At 32.5% G+C, this 22,739-nt stretch overlaps 1 protein-coding gene across 3 annotated transcripts in view; it reads right to left on the bottom strand.

The window, feature by feature from the left end:
* Positions 1-22,739, bottom strand: part of ELP4 (elongator acetyltransferase complex subunit 4) — a 240,061-nt gene that overhangs the window by 116,971 nt on the left and 100,351 nt on the right. For all 3 annotated transcript variants that reach the window (XM_045808560.2, XM_045808561.2, XM_087855385.1), the window contains 2 exons: positions 9,735-9,843; positions 6,749-6,855 (listed from right to left, as the gene is read on the bottom strand). In XM_045808560.2, the coding sequence (XP_045664516.2) occupies positions 6,749-6,855; positions 9,735-9,843 (216 nt within the window). The remainder of the gene's footprint in view (positions 1-6,748; positions 6,856-9,734; positions 9,844-22,739) is intronic.

The following is a 22,739-nucleotide window of genomic DNA, read 5'->3' as shown; positions in this document are numbered from 1 at the left end:
ATGAATATTCTGGACATTTGCTGTGCGAAGACCTTGAAGAAGGACTAAAGATGTTTTGGGTACAAAAGTATTCCCAAAGTTACCGATATTAATCACAAAGCTCATGGGTACCATATTTATTAAGCTCTAAAATGTGTTCTTACTCTTCTAGGCACCTGGGAGGTTATATTAGTAAAATATATGTTCTCACCTTCCAGCTGACGAAATGCGATAGCCATGATTTGTCATCATTTTTTGTTTTCTGTTTTTCTGTCTTCCTCAGACACCACAAATAGCACGTTGTGGGAGGAAGTGGTTTAGGGAATACCACATAAACTGGGTGAATTCTGCTACAGCAGTTCTACAAATGCTGTAAGAAAATCCTTGAAGTACTGCAATATAATTTTCCTGGAGCCATACCCTAGAATACATACAGAAATGCTTGTATCTGGAAAATTCAGGGAAGAGGAGAAGAGATTTTTTTTTTTCTCTTTGTATCCTTAGACAATGCTGAATCTGTACCATCCTGGTCTCAAAAGTGAGACTGCTGGACTACAGGTACCACAGAATCTTTAACAGACTCACGGACTGAAAACTATTGGGTAAGATTCTAAATATTAGACTTTTGCTTTGTGCCACCATCTTGCTATTCAAATACATGCTTTCTTTATATTCCTGACTAAAATGTAGTTATGAATTAGTATAGAAATTAGTGCAATGTGAAATATTAGAAGTTCACTTATAAAATGACCATTTTTATATAAAAATTATTCAGTCAAGGTGTCATAAGATAATTAAAAATACTTCTCAAAGAAACAGGATTCATTTGATGTAACAAAGTATAAGCTTAATATCTCAGGTGTTGATGACCACACAGAAACCTTAAGACATATAATAACCAAACATGAATTTCCTTGCCAAATGAAGCAATGATGTTCTGCCAGCCCAACTCACAGGAAGCATGTGAAATGAACACAAAAGCAAACAGGCCCTATGCTGCCTAAGGGAAAGTCAGCAAGATGGCAGCTTCAATCATTCGGAATAATACTAAAGTAGCCTTAGGCTTTTCTCAGAATGGAAACATGTCACTATTACTGCAATATTCCAACAAATCAGAATGCAGAGAAAAGAACACTTATGCAATCACATCCTGGAAGGGCACTTTACTCAACATTTAAGTGGAAAATAATTATAAAGAAATTTCAGAAAAATTGTCAGTGAACATAAATGACTCAGGGAAAAAATGTTTTTTCTTTTAATGCGCTTAATAGATTTTTAAAAAGCTTACCACTTAGAAAGAATTTCCTTTTACATTCTCCTTAAGGAATTATTAATGTAAACACTAATTTTTATGAAGTGGTAAGTGAAAAGTTTGGGATTCAGGCTGCCAGTAAGAAATATTCATTTTCCCCCTGATACAGTGCTATCACTTTGGAAGTTTGATCAAAGGGGATAAACTTTCCCAACATTTATATAGGAAGTTAAAAAATGCTTCAAATATTTTGGGAACTTACCTAATCAGTATACTTTTAGCATGTGTCTGGTCATGTAGCCATCTTTGGTCAATCATCAAAAAATCAAAGGCAAATTGGCATGACTCAACCCTAACTTTAATACCGCATGATTGTGTCGTGTAAGCTTGTTTTGTGTGAGAGCTGCTGTGGTTTTAGTAGAGAGATTAACAACCGGACCTAAGCTGGCCTCCAAACCTTGCCCTGCTGATGCCTCAAGCTCTTTGAAGTCTGACCATCATACCTGGCAAAACAACAGTGAGAACTAGGATGGTGTCAGATCTAATCAAGTTGTTCGCTGCAGCATAGCTAACTATGGGGTTCACTAATTGGCCCAATTGCGGATTATACCTTTTGCTACAGATTCAAGACAATAATTTAGTTAAATGATGTTTTTTTTTTTTTGCCTTATCTCTTCTAATTAAGATTCCAATGTGGGAAGAAATAGGATTAGGCAGAGTCTCAAAACTGTGTTCCCCTTAAGGTGGTATGCACTTTTGATAGGCTCACTACGGCACGTGAAATATATAAGAGCACAGTATTACCAACTTCTGGAAAGTCTGTGAAACCTATATGACCCTACTGTATGTCTACCTTACTTAGGAATTAAAGTGTAAATATGGGGATGGTAATATAATGAATATATTAAGATGTAAACATGTACAAAATGACATTTCCATTGTTAAAGAATGCTAATTTGAATTTACTTTTGACAAATGATTTGATCTATATGAACAGATGCCTATGTTCCACTTTGATTTTCTTTTGCTAACTGCAATATATCTGGAATTGAATATTTCAATATTTGTGGAGGGCATCACTATCAGAAAAGGTATATTGGACTACGTGGTCCACTGTGCCACAATTTAATGCTCTTGAGCCAGACATTTATGTTTCCATTATTTTATTTTAGTGACATAATTGTTAACTGACAAATAAGTTAACCAACCCTCCCCTGTACCTCTAGGTATAGTAAACAGTCCCCTTTCTACTTCCCATTTAAAACTGGAAAGGCTATTGATACAAAATGTAGGGAAGTAAGGAAACCTAGGACCAAAGATATTATGAAATTCTACATTGTCCAACATTGTCATAGTGACTGTAAGAGTTTATGCTTTTCCAATATGTAAAAATTTCAAATAATTCTACTGAACCATAGCAAGTATACTGTAGTACTATATAAAGCTAATTTATACTGATGGCATATAATATTTTGGTCTGACTACTTAAGAATGAATTTTCTAAGTAAGTGCATCAAAAATAATTGCTACTAAATAAATACTGGTTTATCAATTCTTCTGTGAGAAAAAGTTCTTGATGACTGGAGAGGTACCAGAGTCCTGTGTTCTGAATTAGGGGCAAAGTATTAAGACAATCTTGAGTAAACTTAATCTACTTTGATTTTCTGGACTCTCAATATTCATTTAATGTACAAAACCCACATAAATATACTATTTATGATAATTACTATTTTTGGACCAATTAAAGCCTATATAAGTATTGTTTATCCTTATTTTGAAAATTTGCTGTTATGATATCATCAAATTAAAAGAAGCCACATTTCAATTTTTACCAAATCTTACTTGTTTAGGTATTACAATTACATTAAAATTACTAATATAAAGAAAAAACTGGTTAATGATGATCCCAACAGTAGAGAAGCAAAAATTACAGAACTGAAAAAAAATACAAGTCTAAGTAGTCACTTCAGCTTGGAAGTGAAACTATGTACCCAAGTTATATTTCTTATGGAAATTAATGGAGAAGGTAGTGTTTATACGTCACTTGACTAGTGGAGCTTACATAATATTTATAGCTGTATTACCTGGACAATTTTTCAAACTCCATAATTTATCTTTATACATATATTTCAGCAAAGATTTTATACCTGTTAAGTGTATGACTCTGTTTTTAGTTCTGGGATAGATATGAAGATGAAAAAGACACAGTTTCTATATATTGAGTCTATTATTATATCTTAGTAAAGCCTGTTGTTAAAAAATATTCAATTACTATGTAGAAAGTATAAATAAGCCAGTAGAGGGCCTGGTATGCGATAAAGGCTTAATAAATCTTGCTATGATTGAATAAAGGTTATGTATTAGGCCAAGGAATAAGTAGTATGTCGTGGTTAATCAAATATGCTAGAGAGTTACCATGCACAGTTTACAAGGATTATAAATTTTCAAAGAACTGGAAAGCTATTTTTTTTTTTAACCTGAGGTCAGACTGAATCAACCTTAAATTTTCTCTTTTTCTTAGCCAGAATACATGCCAGGATTTTAGTGTCATTACTATAGATAATGATTCTGCTATGGTTTTCGTAGAGGGCTAAGTTATAGAGCTTCATAGCTGATAAATACTAGGTATTAGTAAAAATTTACTGTGATTAGATAAATGCTTCCACTTGAATCTGAATAATACCAATAGACATTCCAAGAAGAAAGAAATATTCTTTTGCCTTTCCACTCAGAAAAATTAAAGACTGCTGTTTAAAGCTGCTCTACTTGTTAGATGCCTTTGGTGGCTGTTAGTATAAAAAAAAATTCAGTTTTCATATATAAAGAGTATTTAACAAATCAAAGAAAGGACCCTAAAAATAGAGATGAGGGTATTTTCCTGGGTTTTTTTGCTCCTCGTTTCCAAACATGCCAACTTTGAGACCATGTGACTGATAGAAAATTCCATCATGTAACAAATCTACCTGTATGGAATCAGCAAATTTATTTCTGCTTTACCTGCTAAACCACCTTTCTCTTCTGAAGGTAAAACACAGATTCAATGCCTGCTATATTAGAGTCTCACACTTTACAGACTAGTATAGATTGTATTATTATTTAGTATCAGTTTTAAAAAAACATTTGTTGTGCGTATTAAAACAATGTCACTTGATAGATAATTTTCCCCTAATAAAGGAATCCTCTTGTTTCCAATTTCTTCAATATATCACCAAAGACTTGCTATCTCTTCGGGTATGCATTTTGTAAGGTACAATGCTGTATTGAAATCAGTTAGTCTTATGTGAACCACACGATTTTATCTTGTGTTGTAATTATACCTATATATGCTTCTATTAGGTTTGTTTCATTCTTGAATTCATATTTTTCTAATCACCAAACTGAATTTTATTGCATGAATGAATAAATTATTTGGAATGTGTTACACCTATATTTCTATGTATAAAAAAAGATGAAGGTTATAAGCCAAAAAGGTAAAGGATTTGTTCAACTGTATTAAATATTAGCTTTTTAAAAACCAACCATCTATTTGTATTTCGTTTTCAAATACTTATTCCAAACCACAGGTGATCAATTATAATTGTTCTCTTAGTTTAGAATGTTGGGAATAGAAGAGAGGAAATGCAACAGAAACCTATGTAGTTTATAAAAGATCTCACATCAGCTCCAATGGTAAAGTCACTATTAGAACCCAAGTTTATTCAAAGGAGAAGTCCCACTTGACAGTATTTAAGTCCATTATTTCTACCTACTCACACCCAAAATAAGACCCAGTGTGTGTGTGCATATATGAGTTGTGTGTGTGTGTGTGAGCGTGTGAGAGAGAGAGAGAGATTAACATGATTCACACTACAGTGCTACTTTTTCTCTGGGTGCAATATGATTTTCACTAGGGAATCTGCTTGCTTAGTTTGTATGATGATAGATATGATACCTTAAACTTGGTTGTTAGAATACTCATTTGGGAGAAAGATGTCGCGCAGAGGAAAAAACCCCACATTTTTCATTAAAAATATAAGCTCAACTTAAAAGAAAATGATGAGGCATGCTTTCCTTGTGATACTAACTATAACACTCTAAAATTTTTAAGCAAGATATTGCTTAAAATTGGTAAATAATAATGGTAAATTTCTCAGTATTCTATCAGAAAAACTGAAACAAAGTTTGAACAATTACAGTGTTGGGTTCTATTTCAATGGTTTCTTTTGAGAACTAAAGTAAATTAGCTCAAGAATCAGTATTTCTACACTCTCGATCTTTTGGCTTTAAGTGGCTTTTGAAGGGAGTATCCCCAGATGAGAAACTTCTAACACTCCTGCAGAGATGACCTGCTTGAAGAACTGGCTGCCTGATTAACTATTAACTGCTCTCAATAGGATTAGATAATTAAGGACATTGATGACCATTAATTAGGAGGAGGGCACATTAATTTGTCACTGGATAGGGCCCTTACAATGATTTATAGGTTAGTGCTACTTGCAAATGTGAAGGGAAAGAGAAAAAGAGAGAGAACCATGAAGTTACCTTATCAAGTGGCCAGCTAAAGAGGGCAGAGGGTCAAAAAAGGGCCAAAGTGGTCACTTAAGGGTGAAGTCCCAAACACCAAAGCAGTGCCAAGCCACATTGACCATCATTTGGTGATGAAGTTAAAAATATGCTAATTTATTGGTGGCAATTCTCTCTTTTTATGGTTTCAAGCAGTTAAGACAAGTGGCCTGCTTAAGAGCTTTTCATTTGAAAAGAGATTAAACAAAATGGTTTGTCAAGGCTGTTTGGCTGTTTTATGTCTTTGTTAAAAAAAATTGCACCGACTATACTGATAACTATCACATCACCCAAAAGCCATCTCTCCCTGAGCATTTATTTCGTTAATAAATACATCAACTCTAATTGCTTAATAGTGCTATGTTCATTTGCTCTTTAGCAAGATTAAGTTGAAATAAATCTTTTGTACCACTACTTTCTGTCACTACTGCTTGCATAAAGGTCACAAAAAAAGTTTAAGTTTTGTAGAAAATTTACTTAAAGACAGTGGTGTAAATTATACTTTGTTTTGTTCAGCATGGAAAGCGGAAAGGTGATTTCACTAATAGTAAAGAAAACTGCTTTCAGAATGTAGATAAGGATATCCTCTTTTCTTAGCCATACACAATTGTGGGTAGCATTCACATTCCACACACAAATAAGCACAGCTCATTAACATTTAATTAAATATGCTTTTGAAAGCCTTGGAAGTACGCATGTCACAGTTATCATGTTAAGTTTGGAGCCTACTTTGAATAGACATTTAAAACAAAATCATTTTTTGCTATACTCTAATGATATGCCACTAAAAGAGAAAAAAATAAGACAGTCTAAAAACATTATTTTGTTACACCAAAAGACCTTAAGAATATTAGCAGGAAACATCTTCTAAGAATTTCAATAAAGTAAAAAAAAAAAAAAAACCATTCATATTTATACACACATAGACTATTTAACCTCAAGTCCGTGAACTAAAATACAAAAATTCTCTCTTACCTCGATGGTGAATAGCTTCCTTTTTAATTTAAAAGCTAAGTCTTTGACATCGGATACATCATAAATCAAGTTATTAAGCCGAGGAATCTGCCGAATGTGAATCAAACCTTGTGAAAAGGAAATTAAAAGAAAAAAATTTTAAAACACTGTCTTAGATGCATAAATTAAGAGTCTTACAGCAGAATCCTGTAAATTTACACACAAGCATCCTCCCCTTTTAAAACTGGAGCTTACTACCAGGAGCAATGAAGCAAATGGTGTGATTATACTCAAGTAATCAAGCAGAATAAGATAAACAGAAATCCTTGTGCGAGGAAAACTAATTGCACTTTGGTACAGAAGTACAGATGTAAAGAGGGATCTTAATACTTGTCAAAACTACAGCCGGTTTGTGTGTGATTTTCTCTTGTATTTACAGTAAGCAAATATGGCTATCACCTTGCATGCTGCCCACGGCACCACTGAGTGATCTTTATTTTATTAAATGCACCAGTAAGCAGCCAGCAAAACAAGGCTTATGGGTTACTGATAACCAGTGAAGCACTAATGAAAAGTATTTCATTTTGTACCTTATTAATGACTTGAGCAAACCATTGAAGAAAACTACATTTCAGAGGACACTCCAGGATCAAACTTTAACCCCTATGCCATCCCAAGACACTCATTTCTGTGGCATGTTAGACCTCTATGTAGCTGTTATAAGCTTTGTAATAGTGCTAGGTAAACCGTGAGCTTTGGCCTCTTGTCAGTAGAAACACTTGCTAATTTTTCCTGACAAGGGCACTGGATGCCTTTTGTGCAGCTTAATGCAGTTTCTGACTAAACTCGGGGTCATCTGCCACAGATGAAGACATGGGAGATTCTTCAGTGCATCTCTCTGCCTGACTCAGCCCATATTTAAAAATCATCATCCCAAAGACATTGATCTCCAAACATGGGAGAAGAAGGCAAATCCAAGTCTGAACAAATGAGATGCATCTTATTTAAAGAATTGCTTCTCTAGTATACAGTTTAGTGTGTGTTTGAATGCTTAGTGATGTATGTATTCATTTTAGCTTAAAAGGGTAAATAAGCCTCTAGGTGCTTAACTTTCAAAATGGTCTCTTCAAAAATAATTCACTGAAATACCTGATTTAATCTAGTAAACTTAAAAAATGCAAAATATGTTAAGAAGACAGCTTTTAGATGCAGATTAAAAATATCTTAAACAGAGCTACTCAGGAAAATACATTAGCAAAGAGCACACCAGACTTTCCTCATTTTACCTTGGTATATGTATGCTTGTTTAGCTCCTAAGTCAGAAGGCCTTACACAACGAATGAATACAGTTTATCAAGTCCTTCTCATTAACAGAAACGTTACTTGTCCTCAAAACCACTCATTAATCTGTTGGTAATAGTTTATTGATTCAGAGATTTCAGCACAAAGTATCATAGCCTTTCACCCTTGAAATGTTTTAATCAAAATAACTGTCTTAGAATATAAAATACAATTTACTAAATTTATTAGGTCATAATACTTCTGAATGATACTCAGATACAATTTATTAAGGTAATATTTAACATGAGGTGTCTTATAGAAAGCAGAAATAATAATAAATGAAAATAGTTAATCCAGTTATGAGACAAATAAGTCCTAGGGATGTAATGTACAGCATGATGACTAAGCTTAACAATAACGAATTATATATTTGAAAGTAGCTAAGACAGAAGATCTTAAAAGTTCTCATCACTAGAAAAAAAATACTGTAAACTATGTGTGGTGATGTATGTTAACAAAACTTAACTGTGGTAATCATTGCACAATACATGCATCTATCACATCATTACTTTGTACACTTTAATATAATGTTGTATGTCAATTATAGCACAATAACAAATTAAAAAAAAGAAATAGTTTAATCTTAATGGTCCTCTTCCTATAATAATGACGATAATGGATTAAGCAATTATACATAGGGTTAATCTGGTCATATAGCACACACAGTTATGCAAGTTAATAATCGTGAGGCAAATTATTTTATGTAGCTTTTATTCATAGCTTATATTTTCTTGGTTATCATATAAAGTATCCTATAACCTTCATTTTGTTTTGTTTTGTTTTGTTTTGTAGACTCTAGCAATTGTCATAGTCCTGCAATTACAATCTTATACAATCTTCTAGCAGGTTTTAAATAAGTTATTCGGTCTTTAGAGGTTTCCATGGAAGTACAGTAGGTCCACAATCATAACAGCAATAATTGACATTTTACTCAGTATAATAGGTAAAAATCTATCATTCATCATATTCTGTATTTTATTTAGACCTAAGATGTGCAAAACTATTAAACCTTTCCTATCAATGGTTCTACGTAAGAACCTTTATCTAAAAAAATTTCCAAATTAACCCAATGATCAAAATATTACTAAAAACTTCAAAAAAATAATAAAAATCTGACTAATTGACCTGTGTTTATACTAGGGTGGCAATATCATAAAATTTGCTCAAAACTCGAACAACAAAATGAACAAAGTCCAAATATAATCCAAGATGTTTACTTTCTGAAAATGTGATTGACTAGGACTTTTAAAATATTAATAAATACGAATTTTTTTTATCATATAGGTAGGCTTTGTAAAACATAAACCACTATACAAAGCTGTTATTATTAGAATTAATATGATATTTATTTCAAGCATGGCTAATAAGTACAACTAATTTCATGACAACTTTAAGTCCTTAGGACAATAAAATTTTTATCCGACTGAGCCATGCCTTAGTACTTGGGTTTGACTTCTTTCAAGTAGTTAGCATAGTCCATAGTGTTAATGTAGTTTGGTGAAAAGCTGCTATGAAAGAATGGTCAGAAATGGAAAACATTTAACAGACATATTATAAAATAAAATTCATGCTAATCGACAGTAGATATTATGACTGGATACAATGCTTCCAGGTACCCTAGCTGCAACCCAGGATATTCTCTTCTTATTGTAAAGGTGCTGCTTACCATGATAATCCTTATATAATGGGTTGGTTTCTCTCTCAGAACCAATGAATGATTCCAGACCAACTACTGTATCTGACAAGTTTGTAACACGAGCAATAACTGCTTTATTCTGTAAAACAAGAAAACAAAACACTCATTTTATGTTTAAAAATAATACATGTATTCAGTGCCATTACGCCATCTCAGTGACAAATTGTAGAGGAGATAAACTATCAACATAGAAAAATAATTCAAAACTTCCACAGGCTGAAAACTGGATGAAAATATACAGTTAATTGAAAATTCCAGCCCATGTAGGTATGCTATTCTAATTGGAAGAGCTGAGGGGAGATACCTTATTTTCGGTAGCGATCATAAATTGATTATTTTCCTTCTGTTTTAAGGGTCAAGGTTACCTTTATCCTCACACTCTATTCTTTTTCAAATTACTTTACCCACAGGAAAATCTGATAGACATCAGGATTCAGAAGCAGTAGATAGTACAGTATAATGTGTAAGGCAAAGTCCCACTATCATCTGTCAACTGGGACCAGGTCCCAGCCCTGTAATAGCTGAGGTCCTCTGAATCATTTTAGAAGCATGGAAAGGTCCAGCTAAGAGGCTGCAGCGTGGCTAGCTCTGCAGTCTTCTGTTCTCTCCTTCCAGATGCTGCTATTTGGCTCTGGGATAACAATAAAGGCAAAGAAAAGATGGTAGATGACTAGCACTAGACTAGAAGCCTACGCTTTCCTTCCCACACAACCTGACATGAACCAAAAATATTGCTAAATAATACATTTAAAAAAAAAGTCACATTTTAAGTTGCAAAAGTTCTAAAATACCCAGAATTTCATGGCTATAAAAAATCATTAAAAATATAATCATTAAATACTCTATAGGTTCTCTTGAATTATTTTATTTAATGGAAATTCAGTATTTCTTTTGGCCCCTGACAGGGTGACAGGTCAGCAAATGTTTCCTATGTTATAACATCTTAGAAAAATTTTTGCTCTCAAGTTCTAGGTAAGTTGAAAAAAATAGTTCTTTGTAAAATTCTGTAATTTTGAAACTCCCATTTTACACACTGATAATACCTACCAGTTTAAAAATAATCTTTAGAAAAGGATGGGAAATGTAAAACAGTTAAGAAAATTTTAGTTTGATCCCATGACCCCTGTTAGAGGAAAGTCCAAACACAATGAAACACATTCACTTTCTGAAAACATGACTGACTAAAGAGTTTACTGGTAGTCCTCTGTTTCTTCAGTCCTCTGGTAAAGATTGCATAAGAATGAAAAAGAAAAGAAAACTGGTCAATGTTACCTGACTTGGTCTGAAATACATAGTAGCTTCTGTCACTAACCATTATGCTGAAATGATTGGTTAACTCATACCTAGGGCAGTATTTGAAACTCCTCTCTAAGTAGAAATGTGTGTTGTATAAAGAACGTTTCAGCCTTTGAATCAGTGCTCTTAAAAGGAACCAGTAAAAATAATTATCCTTAATTGGCTTTAATACTCTTCATCACGTGGGTACCAAGTATAGAAAAACAAACATAATTTGAAAATGCCTATTTTTTTTCTAAGGCAATTTTTCATTCAATGGTGAGAAAATAATACAGATTGATTCCTTACTTTCAGTTCTATGCCACAGGGGATGGTCCTACTCCAGGAATAACAGGGGCTTCAGAGGCCATAAACAAGTTCCTCTCAATATTTCTTTAGCCAAAGACTATTATATCAAACTCATCCAGGTTGGGTTTCAGCCAGTTATTCTTCACCCAAACAAAAATGTCTGCCAGACATTCCAACAGCTGGGAGACAGTTCACAATGAGTCAACTTGAAAATGATTCATTGTGCTGAGTACTGAACAATGTTGGGGTGGGGGTGGGGTGTGGCTGGGTTGGTTGTAGAGGGTGAGAACAAGTGGGAGATGAAGAATAACCATGTGGTTCTCCCATTAAGAAGAATCTTAGATAACAACCAGCAGGCTCTTATCATTTCATTTTTAGGATAAACTCAACTGGGAAGAGTACTCCCGTCATGGACCCTCAGATGAACAAGCACTTATAAAGGCTACTGACAATATTTCTTAATCAAAAGGTCAGATTTCCTTTTATCTATAAATACAAGACTAAGCATTTGTATCTAAATATCTGAATCTAAAATGATAAAAGTCAGTTTTTGTTGTTAGAACTCAACTATTCAGATATGCAGTGATATAAACTAGGGCTTTTTCAGTTATTTTAATAATAGAAATTGTAAGGTTTAAGGATGGAATTAGTCTTCCATTCTAGTAGTATATAAACAAGGTCCTGTATATTTAAATGGACAACCTGACATTCAAAGAGGGTTTCTTTCTTTAACCTTAAAATTTACTAAGAAATCACTTAATACCCTGTAATATTTGTCAAGATTATAAATCTTTTTAAGGTAATTTCTGGGAGATTTAAAAAAATCAACTATCCACTTTGTAGAGAAAAACTAGTGAATTCCAAAATAAAAGATGTATACAGCCTGGATTTAGAAATTTCAGAAACTCATTCATATATTTAATTTATTCTGCTTCTAAGTTCCATCAGCTTACATTACAGTTATTAACTACGAATGAAATTTGCTTTTAAAAGCTTTCATAAAGTATTAGCGCAAGAAAAAGTTTTAATCATTACCACAAAATAAGTTATGTTTAACAATGACCTTACTGCTTTCTGCACAGCAGTTTTGGAAAGTATTTTATGTAATGTGGCAAACTAGATGGTGAAACTTGTACAGTTATCGAAAAAAATGTCTATAGAATAAAACACACTGGAAATTATATAAGAATAACATCTAAGTTTCTGACTGAGATAATCTTTATCTTAATTATAAACTCATTCAGTATTCCAGTGATGTATAAAAGATTAAAAGATATTTGGGCATGTAAATGTACATATTTTTTAAAAAGCTAAAATAGTGTTACAGATTACTTCTGTACCTCCAAGATTCATTGGGAGTATGGTATATTGACGTAATCACGTCTTAAAACCACTCTTGTCAAAAGGTCTTTCAAATCATAATGCTAATACTAAGTGGTCTTTTAGATAAAGGTAGGCAAATTTACTTAAGAGAATCTAAAATTAATAGCTTTAAAAATCCTCAAAAGCATAAAAATCACAATTCGCTTTAGGGAGAATACACTATGGACAATAAATTTTCATAATATAATTCAGTGTTCAGAAAGCTTTAGCATAATGATCTGAGCAGAGGCCTTGAAACTGGAACTTCCACATTCTCATCTTAACAGAGTCTAAGTGTTTTTACGTTACTAGCCAAGATGTGAAACCTCTTTGGTCTGCAGTATATGTAGGTGGAAATGGAGAACCTCAAGGTATTTGTGCATCAATTACTTGGACATAAAGTTTGAGTAATTTTTGTCTTAATTTTGAAGTTGCTACATTACTGTTTCTAATAAGGAACATTTGAGTAAGGACATTCAGGATTCACCAGTAGGAGTAAATTAATGGTTATATTCATGCATGGCACAATGACATCACCCAAGTATATACAATGATACTGCCACCCCTCCTCCTTGCCCATCTGGATGTGAAAATCTAGGATGGCTCAAAAATCCTCCCTATACTAGACAAATCTCCCTTCACTCCTGGGTGAAAGTTGTCAGCTCTGGACAGTAGCCAAGACATGACTAGGAGGGAAGCCAGAAGAGAAGAGAGCCGGTATCCAGGAGTTTTAAGAGTTTGCTGGCAGTCTCAAATAGCATTGTATTAAGTTGCATAAAAGGTTCTTAAAACTTTCTGTTGCAGTGCAATTTCTTAATTAAATTATTTAGATTTAAATCATGTCAAAAGCTGTTGCAAATAAAAAAGACAAATCAGATTGTCCAGTCGATCACCTTTTTACTCCAATTTTAATTTCACAAAATATTTCAGAGTTTTTGTTTTGATTGTTTCTTGTTTGGTTTCATAGGATGTTTCCTGTTTTCTTTTATAGAATGGTAACCTCTTTATTAGGATATGCCAAATCCATTAAATGGATTTTAAATAAAGGAAGATTAATTTAATGCTCCCTTGCAATTTAAAGCTCATTAAACCAAAACTACGAACTTTAAGATAAAATTCAACTTCTGCCATATAAGCTCCCTCCATTTTCTAATAAAAATAGTTGAGATCCTTATTTAGAGTAACCAAGTAACAATTAGAAACCTCAAACCCTGAATGTTTTCTTACTTTCTTTGACCCAATTATCTCAACAATATAAAAAGATACAATTTGTACCAATACAAAGTATACTGCCAGGAAAGATTTTTAACAAGAGAACTAAAAAGTAATTAACCAATCACTTAATTATTAAGAAGCTTGGAAAGAAAAAATCAGTTGACATAGAGCATTTATGCAATGCCTTAAATAAGAATAAGTTTTTGAGCTACTCAAATAAGAAAGACAGCAAATACACAATATAAAGGGTAGAACTCCCATTTGAGTATATGGCATACACATCAGATTTGTGACTACAATAGTGCAAAAGCACTATTAAGTTAATACTGAAAAGTTAAAGAAAGATTTCAATTACTTTATGTTTGAACCTACTACATGACATGATGTGTGTGTATATGTGTGTGTGGTGGGGGAGAATCCCAAGAAAAGCAAGTATACTACTCAACAGCTCATGTTATACTACATTTTTTTGAGAAATGATATGCATAGAAACACAAACATACTAGAATTTATATTTCTTTGTCATGCAATAAAAAAACTTGAAAAAAAGGATAAATCTAGAGAGGTTTAATGAGGTTTTGTTTTTCTATGCCTTAAGTTCTATATTCTATAGGACTGAGACTATGAAATAATAAAATTGTTTATACTGTAACTTTTTACAAACCTACCCCCACCTTCCCCAGAGTTGTCATTTACTTGTAGATTAAATTTTTATTTTATAAAAATATTTTATAGTGGGAAAAATAATTCTGTTCATAATTATTTTGAGTTTAAGAAAGAATGTAATTTTATCAAATAAAGTTACACTAATATATATTTGTAATTATAATACCTTAATGAAGGTATTAGATCAAATCTTTCCAGATTTAATACTGAACTTTTATTCAAAATCACAGTTAATTTTAAAATACAGAGGAACTTGTGTAAATTTTAAAAACTGTAGCTATAACATTCTCTTGGTAGCATCATACACTGATATTTATGTAGGGAAATCATAAAACAAACATATTTTGGTTCCTTTTACTAATGCTTTAAAACATATCTACAAAGGAGCTAATGACAAATATACTTAACCTCAAGGGCAAAATAAATTGCTAAATTGTCAAATTTTACTAGGATTAGGCAATGGAACCACATCTTTTTTGTGATTTCCATCTGATCTAACACTTGGTATTCTAAGTTTCGGCATAAATTTTTTTTTTTAAAGAACACATGATGTTATTTTCAGAAATATTATTTACATCTACACTGGCCTCAAATAGTACATGCTTTGCAGAACATTTATTTACATTTTTTTTTCAGTTTTCTTTTTCAATAAGTTATTCTATTAAACATTTTTAAAAATCTTACATGTTCTGAAAACTCTCATACATGGGGTAAGCAAAATATTGTAATGAATAGGCTGGAGAGAATAATGGTGTAATATTCAAAATTAATTTAACTATATTTTCATAAATGATAGTTTCATACTATTCATATGGACATCTGTATTTTTTGTGTAAAAATGTTTAATGGGTAACTTCTTAAATCAGAAATTCGTTGTTTATTACTTTATACTTGAAACTGTTAAAATGTAATTCACAGATGTCCAAAAGCTCATAGCGTGCCTGGAAAAACAATTGCTAATATCCAAATATCAAAGAGAGCATCCAGCTGATGTTTGTGATGCAGTGGTAGGTTAAAGATACTAAAGTTTAAAATCAGTTTAGAATAATCCCATATTGAGTATAAAATGATAGCCTGTCATCAGGAACAGGCTGACAGAGCCAGGTCCAGATGGGAGACTGGCTGGGAAAAGAGCTGAGGCAGGTGGGAAAATGATGGGAACCTGACGGCAGACAGGACTACTCCCTCTGCTGGCAAGGTTCTCATCTGCTTGAATTTTTAACTAATGACTAGCTTTTCTTTAATTATTTAAGATAACACCAATAAATTATGTAAGGTGTTCCTTCTTTAGTTGGCTCTTCTGCATTTGCACATTTTCAAATTCATGGTATCCTATTTTTCACCAGATTAATTTCTCAGAGATATAAGGATCCAATGCTTCACCAGGAGGTCCAATTATTTATCTTGTAAATTTAATTGCATCCTAAGCATAAGCAAATGTAGCATTGCTTTTATAATATAAGGTCTTTAAAAATTAAGAATGCCTTTGATTTTATATTTGTTGATATATGTACTTTCTTGAATAAAAATATTTCTTGGGCTACAGACTTCACAATCTCTTTCTCAGGCTCTGCATAATGCCCCGTAATGAAATAATATAGAAATGAACCATATAAATCAACTATACAGGGAACAAGGAAACAGCATGTCACAGCAAAACAGCATAGATGTACAGCGCCAAACCTATCTGATAATCTAATGATCTGAGTTTACAGATATTATGTACTAATATGTAAGAAATTAAGAACTAATGTTTACACAAGAAATTTGTTAAATTTTACAGAAAAATTATTCAATATTTGATTTTCAGTGTAAGTTAATAGCTGCAGCAAAAACATTTAGTAAAAATCTGTTCTAAGATTTTGGCCTACAACCAGAAGCTCCCAGAACAGGAGGGATCAGCTTTTTCACCCACTGTTCTCATCTGAATCCTGGCTTAAAAGCTATTCCAGCTCCCAGCTTTCCAGAAGGCTCCATCCCAGGAATCCCTGCCTGCCATTTGGTTTGCTGATTTTAATCTCTCAGGACTTTCTTACAGTGGCTCTACTATGCTGAACTGGCACTTGCTTCTAGAAGTGAGTTATTATTAAACCTGTAGGTCAATTGTGGCACTAACAACTCTTTGGAAGCTTTCAGCCACAGTGTACAATTTGCTAGTCTAATTAAATATTAATTCTAAGTGTTACATTTTGTGGCTAAGAGCTTTTATTTTCCATCATCAGCCTGGAAGAGAAAGAGGTTACAAGGCTAATTTAATCTCTCCCCTTGTCTTCCCCAACATTAAAGATTAACTACATAGGGTGCGAAAACATTATTAAAGAAGCAGAAACTCTTTATATAATAATAATAATGTAATTAATAGCAAAGGGCTAAAACATAACGTTAGGATATAATATATGACCTGGTACTTAAAGAGCTTTAAATTATAATTAGTTACAAGCACATTTTGTTTTAATATTAAGACATAGGTATCTTTTTTTGAAGACAGCAGTCTTTCTTTAAGAGAAAGTATGCATCCAGGTATATAAATAGGAATAACTCAAAACTTACATTTTCTCACAGGTATTTTTCAGACAGCTTGTAACACCAAAGATTAACAGCTTAGTAATTTTATTTGTAAAAAAAAAAAAAGCAAAATTAAATAAATTATATCTATTTTCTGTACATAAAAAATGATGAAGTCAAAGATAGTTTATTATAAAAATAATTAACGTTAAAAATCCTTTCCCCTTTTTTCTTCTATCATGTTCAAGTGGACTGATCACAGAGGTCCCTCTCTGCTTCTGTTCCCAGAACAGTTGTGTCCATGCCTGGACACTGGGCATTATAAAGACTGCAATCCAACAGCCAAAGATTCCATATGCCCAAACAGATGACTCAATCTCCATACTGTGATGAGACGTTTCACTATTTCTATCATTGATATATTTGAAAATTTTGGCTCTAAATAGTACTTTAACAAGCACCATCACTACAAGGAAGTACAGTAGGAATCACCATATGAAGTGTAACATCACAAAGTTATTTTAGAACAAAAAAAAGTTTAAAATTAAAATTATTATTCTTTTTATGGCTTGCTGAATATGCTTTGGTTAGAGTAAGTGTAACGAAAGGTTTCTAAATGGTAATTTTTTCCCTTTAAAGATGCACATTTATCTTATTGGCCATTTTAGATATCTTGCTCTTATTTAATATGCATATTTACACTAAGATAAAATGGTATGTACTCTGCACCTAATTCTCTATATAGACAGAAACTTACAGATAATTTGGAGTTTATTTGTGTAAAAAGTTTTAAACATCCTTGGCCAATAAAGTAAATTAAATACATATGTATAATGCATACAAGCTAAGACTTGATTTAAAAAATTAATCAGATACCAGAATATGTAATATAAAACACCAGAAAATAAAAACTGGAGCTGTAGGAATTATAGATTCTTACAAGCAGCCTACAGTAGCGAAGTTGAAACACAGTTCTATTATTTGTTATTGTAAAGAATAACAGATTCTGTTTACAATGAACCAGACTCATACGAAGTTACTAAATTTTCAAAGACTAGAATTTGACATATACTGTGCAAAACTGAAATAGGTTTAATACAATTCAGCTGACTTCTTAAAATTACTTCTTTTTAAACTTCTAAAAATGTTAATTTCTTACAGTCTACTTCAGACTACTTGAGAAGATGTAGAAAAATAAAAACCAGATACTCAGTTGAGAATATCTTGATTAAGGAACACAGGAAAAATTGACAGCCAGAATATCTGACTTTATCTTTTAGTAATTGATAATTATGATCAAGAGATTAAATCTAATCTCTAATTTTCATCCTTAAATATTCTCCTTAATAAAGTACATTTAAAAAGACCACTTAAATAGATTACGTTATGTGACAGAAGGTAATGTTATGCTTCCCGTAATGATGTTCTTATCAACAATTACATTAAAAATATTTTCCAAAATTTTATAGTTGTAAACTTACAAAAGTCTGTTGTTCCTTCACCATGCAATTATTTGTAGTTATTGTTTTAAGAATAAAAGATTTCACACGAAGAGAAATTCACAAGGCCACTGGAGTCCACATTTCATAATCCCATATTAGTAGTTAGCTCTAAGCAGTCCATTACTTGACTTAGAGTTTAGCTGCTAAGATACTCAGCATGAATACAAAAGTTTATGGATGTGAAAAGACTTGTTCTGAATATCTCTACTTTGAAACATTCATTCATTCATTCCAGTGGGTTCAAAGCTTTACTGCATTAATATTGTAAAATATTAATTTGAAAATATATCAATTTAAAATAACACACTAAAACCTTCTTCAATTTTCAAGAGACATTATAACAAGACATTTTCTTCCTGCTTTCCTTCAGAAAATGAATTTTCCTTGGTTTAAACTAACATACTGGTGATGGTTTTCTTCAAAGAGACAGATGGGGAAAAAGTCCACAGATCAAATTGTTGGAAAACATTGGTTATATGATAAAAACTGAGTAAGACTATTAACTGACCAAATGCCAATGATGACCAGTCAAAATATGTTCCAGGCCGCTTTCAAATCTGGAACCTGTTCTGAATAAAATAAAGCTTAAATAGTTTATAAACTAATGTTCTGTAAGCAAATACATTAAATACTGGCAATATTTAGAAGTATTCTAGAATGAGAAAATGTTATTTAATATTTTTTCATGAATAATGTCAAAAAAGTTTTCATCCTGCGTTATTACAGTTAAGGAGAAGTTTATTAGGTTGTTGTTTATATTTAAAAATTCCTTTAAAAAGTAGTTTACGACAGCTTGAATAAATTAGCAATAATAAAAAGTAAATTTTCTTCCTGAAAGGAAAGCTCCAAGAAAGGCATAGAAAAATACCTTCCCCCCCCATTTTATTGACAATTCTAAGTTCTTTGATATTTATTTCCTGACAGTTTCAGGTAAAAGTGCTTCTGATCAATAACAACAAGTCAAGAACAACCTGTCATAGATGTGTAAATACAATGCATTAGCTAAGAGAAATTTATTTTCCTTTCACCTTATCAATGAAATCATAATAAGGCATAAAACTAAATTTTTTTGGCATAAAACTTAATTTTTATTTCCAAAAAGAATAAATATTATCGGTTATCATTTTCCTCGAGCACACAATTGTCACTAGGAATTGAAAATAAAATTAAAAGGCACAAAATGTTATATAATTTGGAGGTGGAATACAGATTTCACTAATAGTAAGCCAGCTCCCATTTATAAGACCAAAAAAATTACAGTTTCATATCTTGCTAGATACAGAAATCAAACAGTATCCTATTGTAACTGCTTCAAAGGTATCAGTTTGCAAAAAAATCTCATTAAAAAGTTTTGAATGGTCCACAAACGTTTCTCTTTCTAACAGTGAATGGGAAAAAAGCAGTAGCATGTTCAATGTACCTGAAACAGAACCACCTTTAAATCAGAAATTTATACTTAAGTTTTAAAAAGTTGAAGTAATAATATTCTCATACTTCAATAATATATAGTAAGAGTTTCAAGGTAGGGTTTTAGTTATTTTTCTTAGATGTAACTTTCCCTCTTTTTTTTTTTTTTTTCAATCTACGACAACCTTCATTCGACAACAGTTTTGAACAGTTGAGTTGTGAGAACGTGAGCAGCTGCTGTTATTATAACTAAAGGTCTGTCTACGGCTTGAGTCTGAGAGACCACATGTTCGGCTGTCCTCTCATCTTGCCATCCTCACCAATTAACTATTAACATGGAGGGCTGTACACATGCTCTGGGGGGCTCTTTAACAGGCTTCTTGGCGAGTGGAACAACTACACAGCAGGGATCTGGGAACTGGGTAATGCTGGAATATAGGGGAGCCGGCCGTAGTTCTGCTTTCTAAGGACACTTTACTCCATAGTCTAGCATGTAACAAAGTCTGTATTTAACTTGGCCATTTTCACATACATTTTTAATACAATGTCTCTGAGCAGATGCTCAAACTATTTTCTAGAAAGAGACATATTAATATGAATAATATTACAACCTCACAGGTTGTAATATTGTAAAGGTTGTAAAACCTCAATTGTTTAAGACGATATATTTTTTAAGACATTCATAATCTAGTTGATGAATAATTTCAGTGTTTTCTTAACAGATATCTAGAATTTATTATTATATATTTGTTTCAACTATGCTTGTTATTTTTTCCTGTGCTGTTATGGAAATAAGCTTTAACCCAAAGAAAATAAAAAAACCTCCAAGTTCAAAGTTGTGAGGCTGAACATAAAATATTTCAAATGCAAATTTAAAAATAATTCTTTTTCATTCTGCTTGCAAAAGTCTTATTATAACAATAAATTCAAGTCAGTTTTGAATCTATGTCATTATTTTCCCTATTTTAACTTTTCCTCCTCTTTGCAATTTCCTTAACTATGTGTTCCCTCCCTACAATGAAATTAAACATGGGAAGCATGCCAAAAGTATAATAAAGGGTAACTAATCATTACTGTACAAGTCCGACAGAATGCTAATAACTAAAGTAAGAACACTGATTGGCTGTTTTACCAATTTAAGAGATATAGATATTTTATATACTTTTAACGTAGTGATATTTTATACAACACATTCAACTAAAGGTACCACAATTCTATTACCTATAGATGTTTAGTTATATGACATTTCCAAGGATATGAAACCACATTTCTATTTCCTGCAAAAACCACTTTACTATCAAATTCCAAGCTCAAGCATGCAAATACCTACATATACTCATTTTCTGCTTTGTCCATACGATCTTTTACATTGCTGAAAAACCTCCACAAGGATCAGGACCTTGTTTATCTTATTCACTACTGTATGCCCACAAGTGCCAATGCCCACAACAAATATTGTTAAGTGAATGAATAAGTTATATAACCCTTAGACATTCAATCACCACTTAAATCCTGACTTAGAGTCTATAGGAATGACACTGGTCATAGTGGAGAGGAATTTGAGGTACGATGTTAAAGAGTCACGGTACAACATGGTGATGTTAGTATGATTTAGATGGCCATCTGCTTCATGCATGCCTCCTGGTCTGTCTGTCTCAGGTCTAACCTGTGAGAAGACTCTGTAAGAGTCTTTCATGAAAAGAGAAAGAAAGCTGAAGATTTCTACTACTTTGATGGACTTGTACACCTATTTTTTTGTCACCTGATCTTTGTTCAAATTTTTAACTTTGGAAGTCTTTTTAAGTAAGAATAGTGAAGTTACGTAATGATTGCTGACATAGATTGGGTGCCTGCTATGTGTCAGTACTGTGTCAGCACATGTTATCCCTAATCCTCTGAATTCGGTCTTCTGCACCCCATTTTTACAGAGGAAGAAGCTAAGGCTGACAAAGTTAAGCCTAGACTAAAACCATATGGCTAATTGGGTCTATCTGTCTCCAAAAGCCAAGGCTCTTTCTGTCATTGAATGCTACCTTGTGCACAGTGTGTTTCTGAATTTTGACAGTATTTTAGTACTTCCATTGAGTAAGCACATAGTATGGTGGTTAAGAGTATGGTAATTAGAGGGTACTGGTCTGGTCTAAATCCTGCCCCTCACTAGCTGTGTGACCTTGGGAAAGTCACTTCAATTTTTTTGTCCCTTGTTTCCTAATCTGTAAAATGGAGACAATAATAGCACCAACCATATGGGCTTATTGTGAGAGTAAAATGAGTTAATATTTGAAAAGAGTTGAAGACTAGAACTGGCGGAGAGAAATCACTATAAGATTTATTAAATAAACTCACAGTCCCCTGGTTCTGTGTATTCATATGTCTTTGATTAGCACTGTAAGCATACTGCTTCCAGTTCTTATTCCCTTTCCTTAGCCTAAACATTGTGATTTTCCTTGCGGTCTTTAAGAGTCATTAAAAAGAGTTTTATCTCCTATTTATATCATGATTGGTTTAAGCAAACTGTTAAATCTTATATTTTCTCCTAAGTACTCTGATATAAATATATATATATAGTGAGATGTCATGCTCAAAGAGCAAAAGAATAATTTTTTTTTAATAGCTCAACTGATATTAGGGACAGAAAACTACTTACATGATAGCTAGAAAGATTGCCGAGGGAAGAGACTATGGAAAATGGGAAAATTTTAGACAGATGAGCAGCTTTTAAAAAAAGATATTC

This window comes from Ursus americanus, chromosome 24 (assembly GCF_024610735.1).
Source record: "Ursus americanus isolate L20-20 chromosome 24, mUrsAme1.1.p, whole genome shotgun sequence".
In the NCBI taxonomy this organism is placed as follows: domain Eukaryota; kingdom Metazoa; phylum Chordata; class Mammalia; order Carnivora; family Ursidae; genus Ursus; species Ursus americanus.
This window is presented reverse-complemented; position numbering and strand designations above follow the sequence as displayed.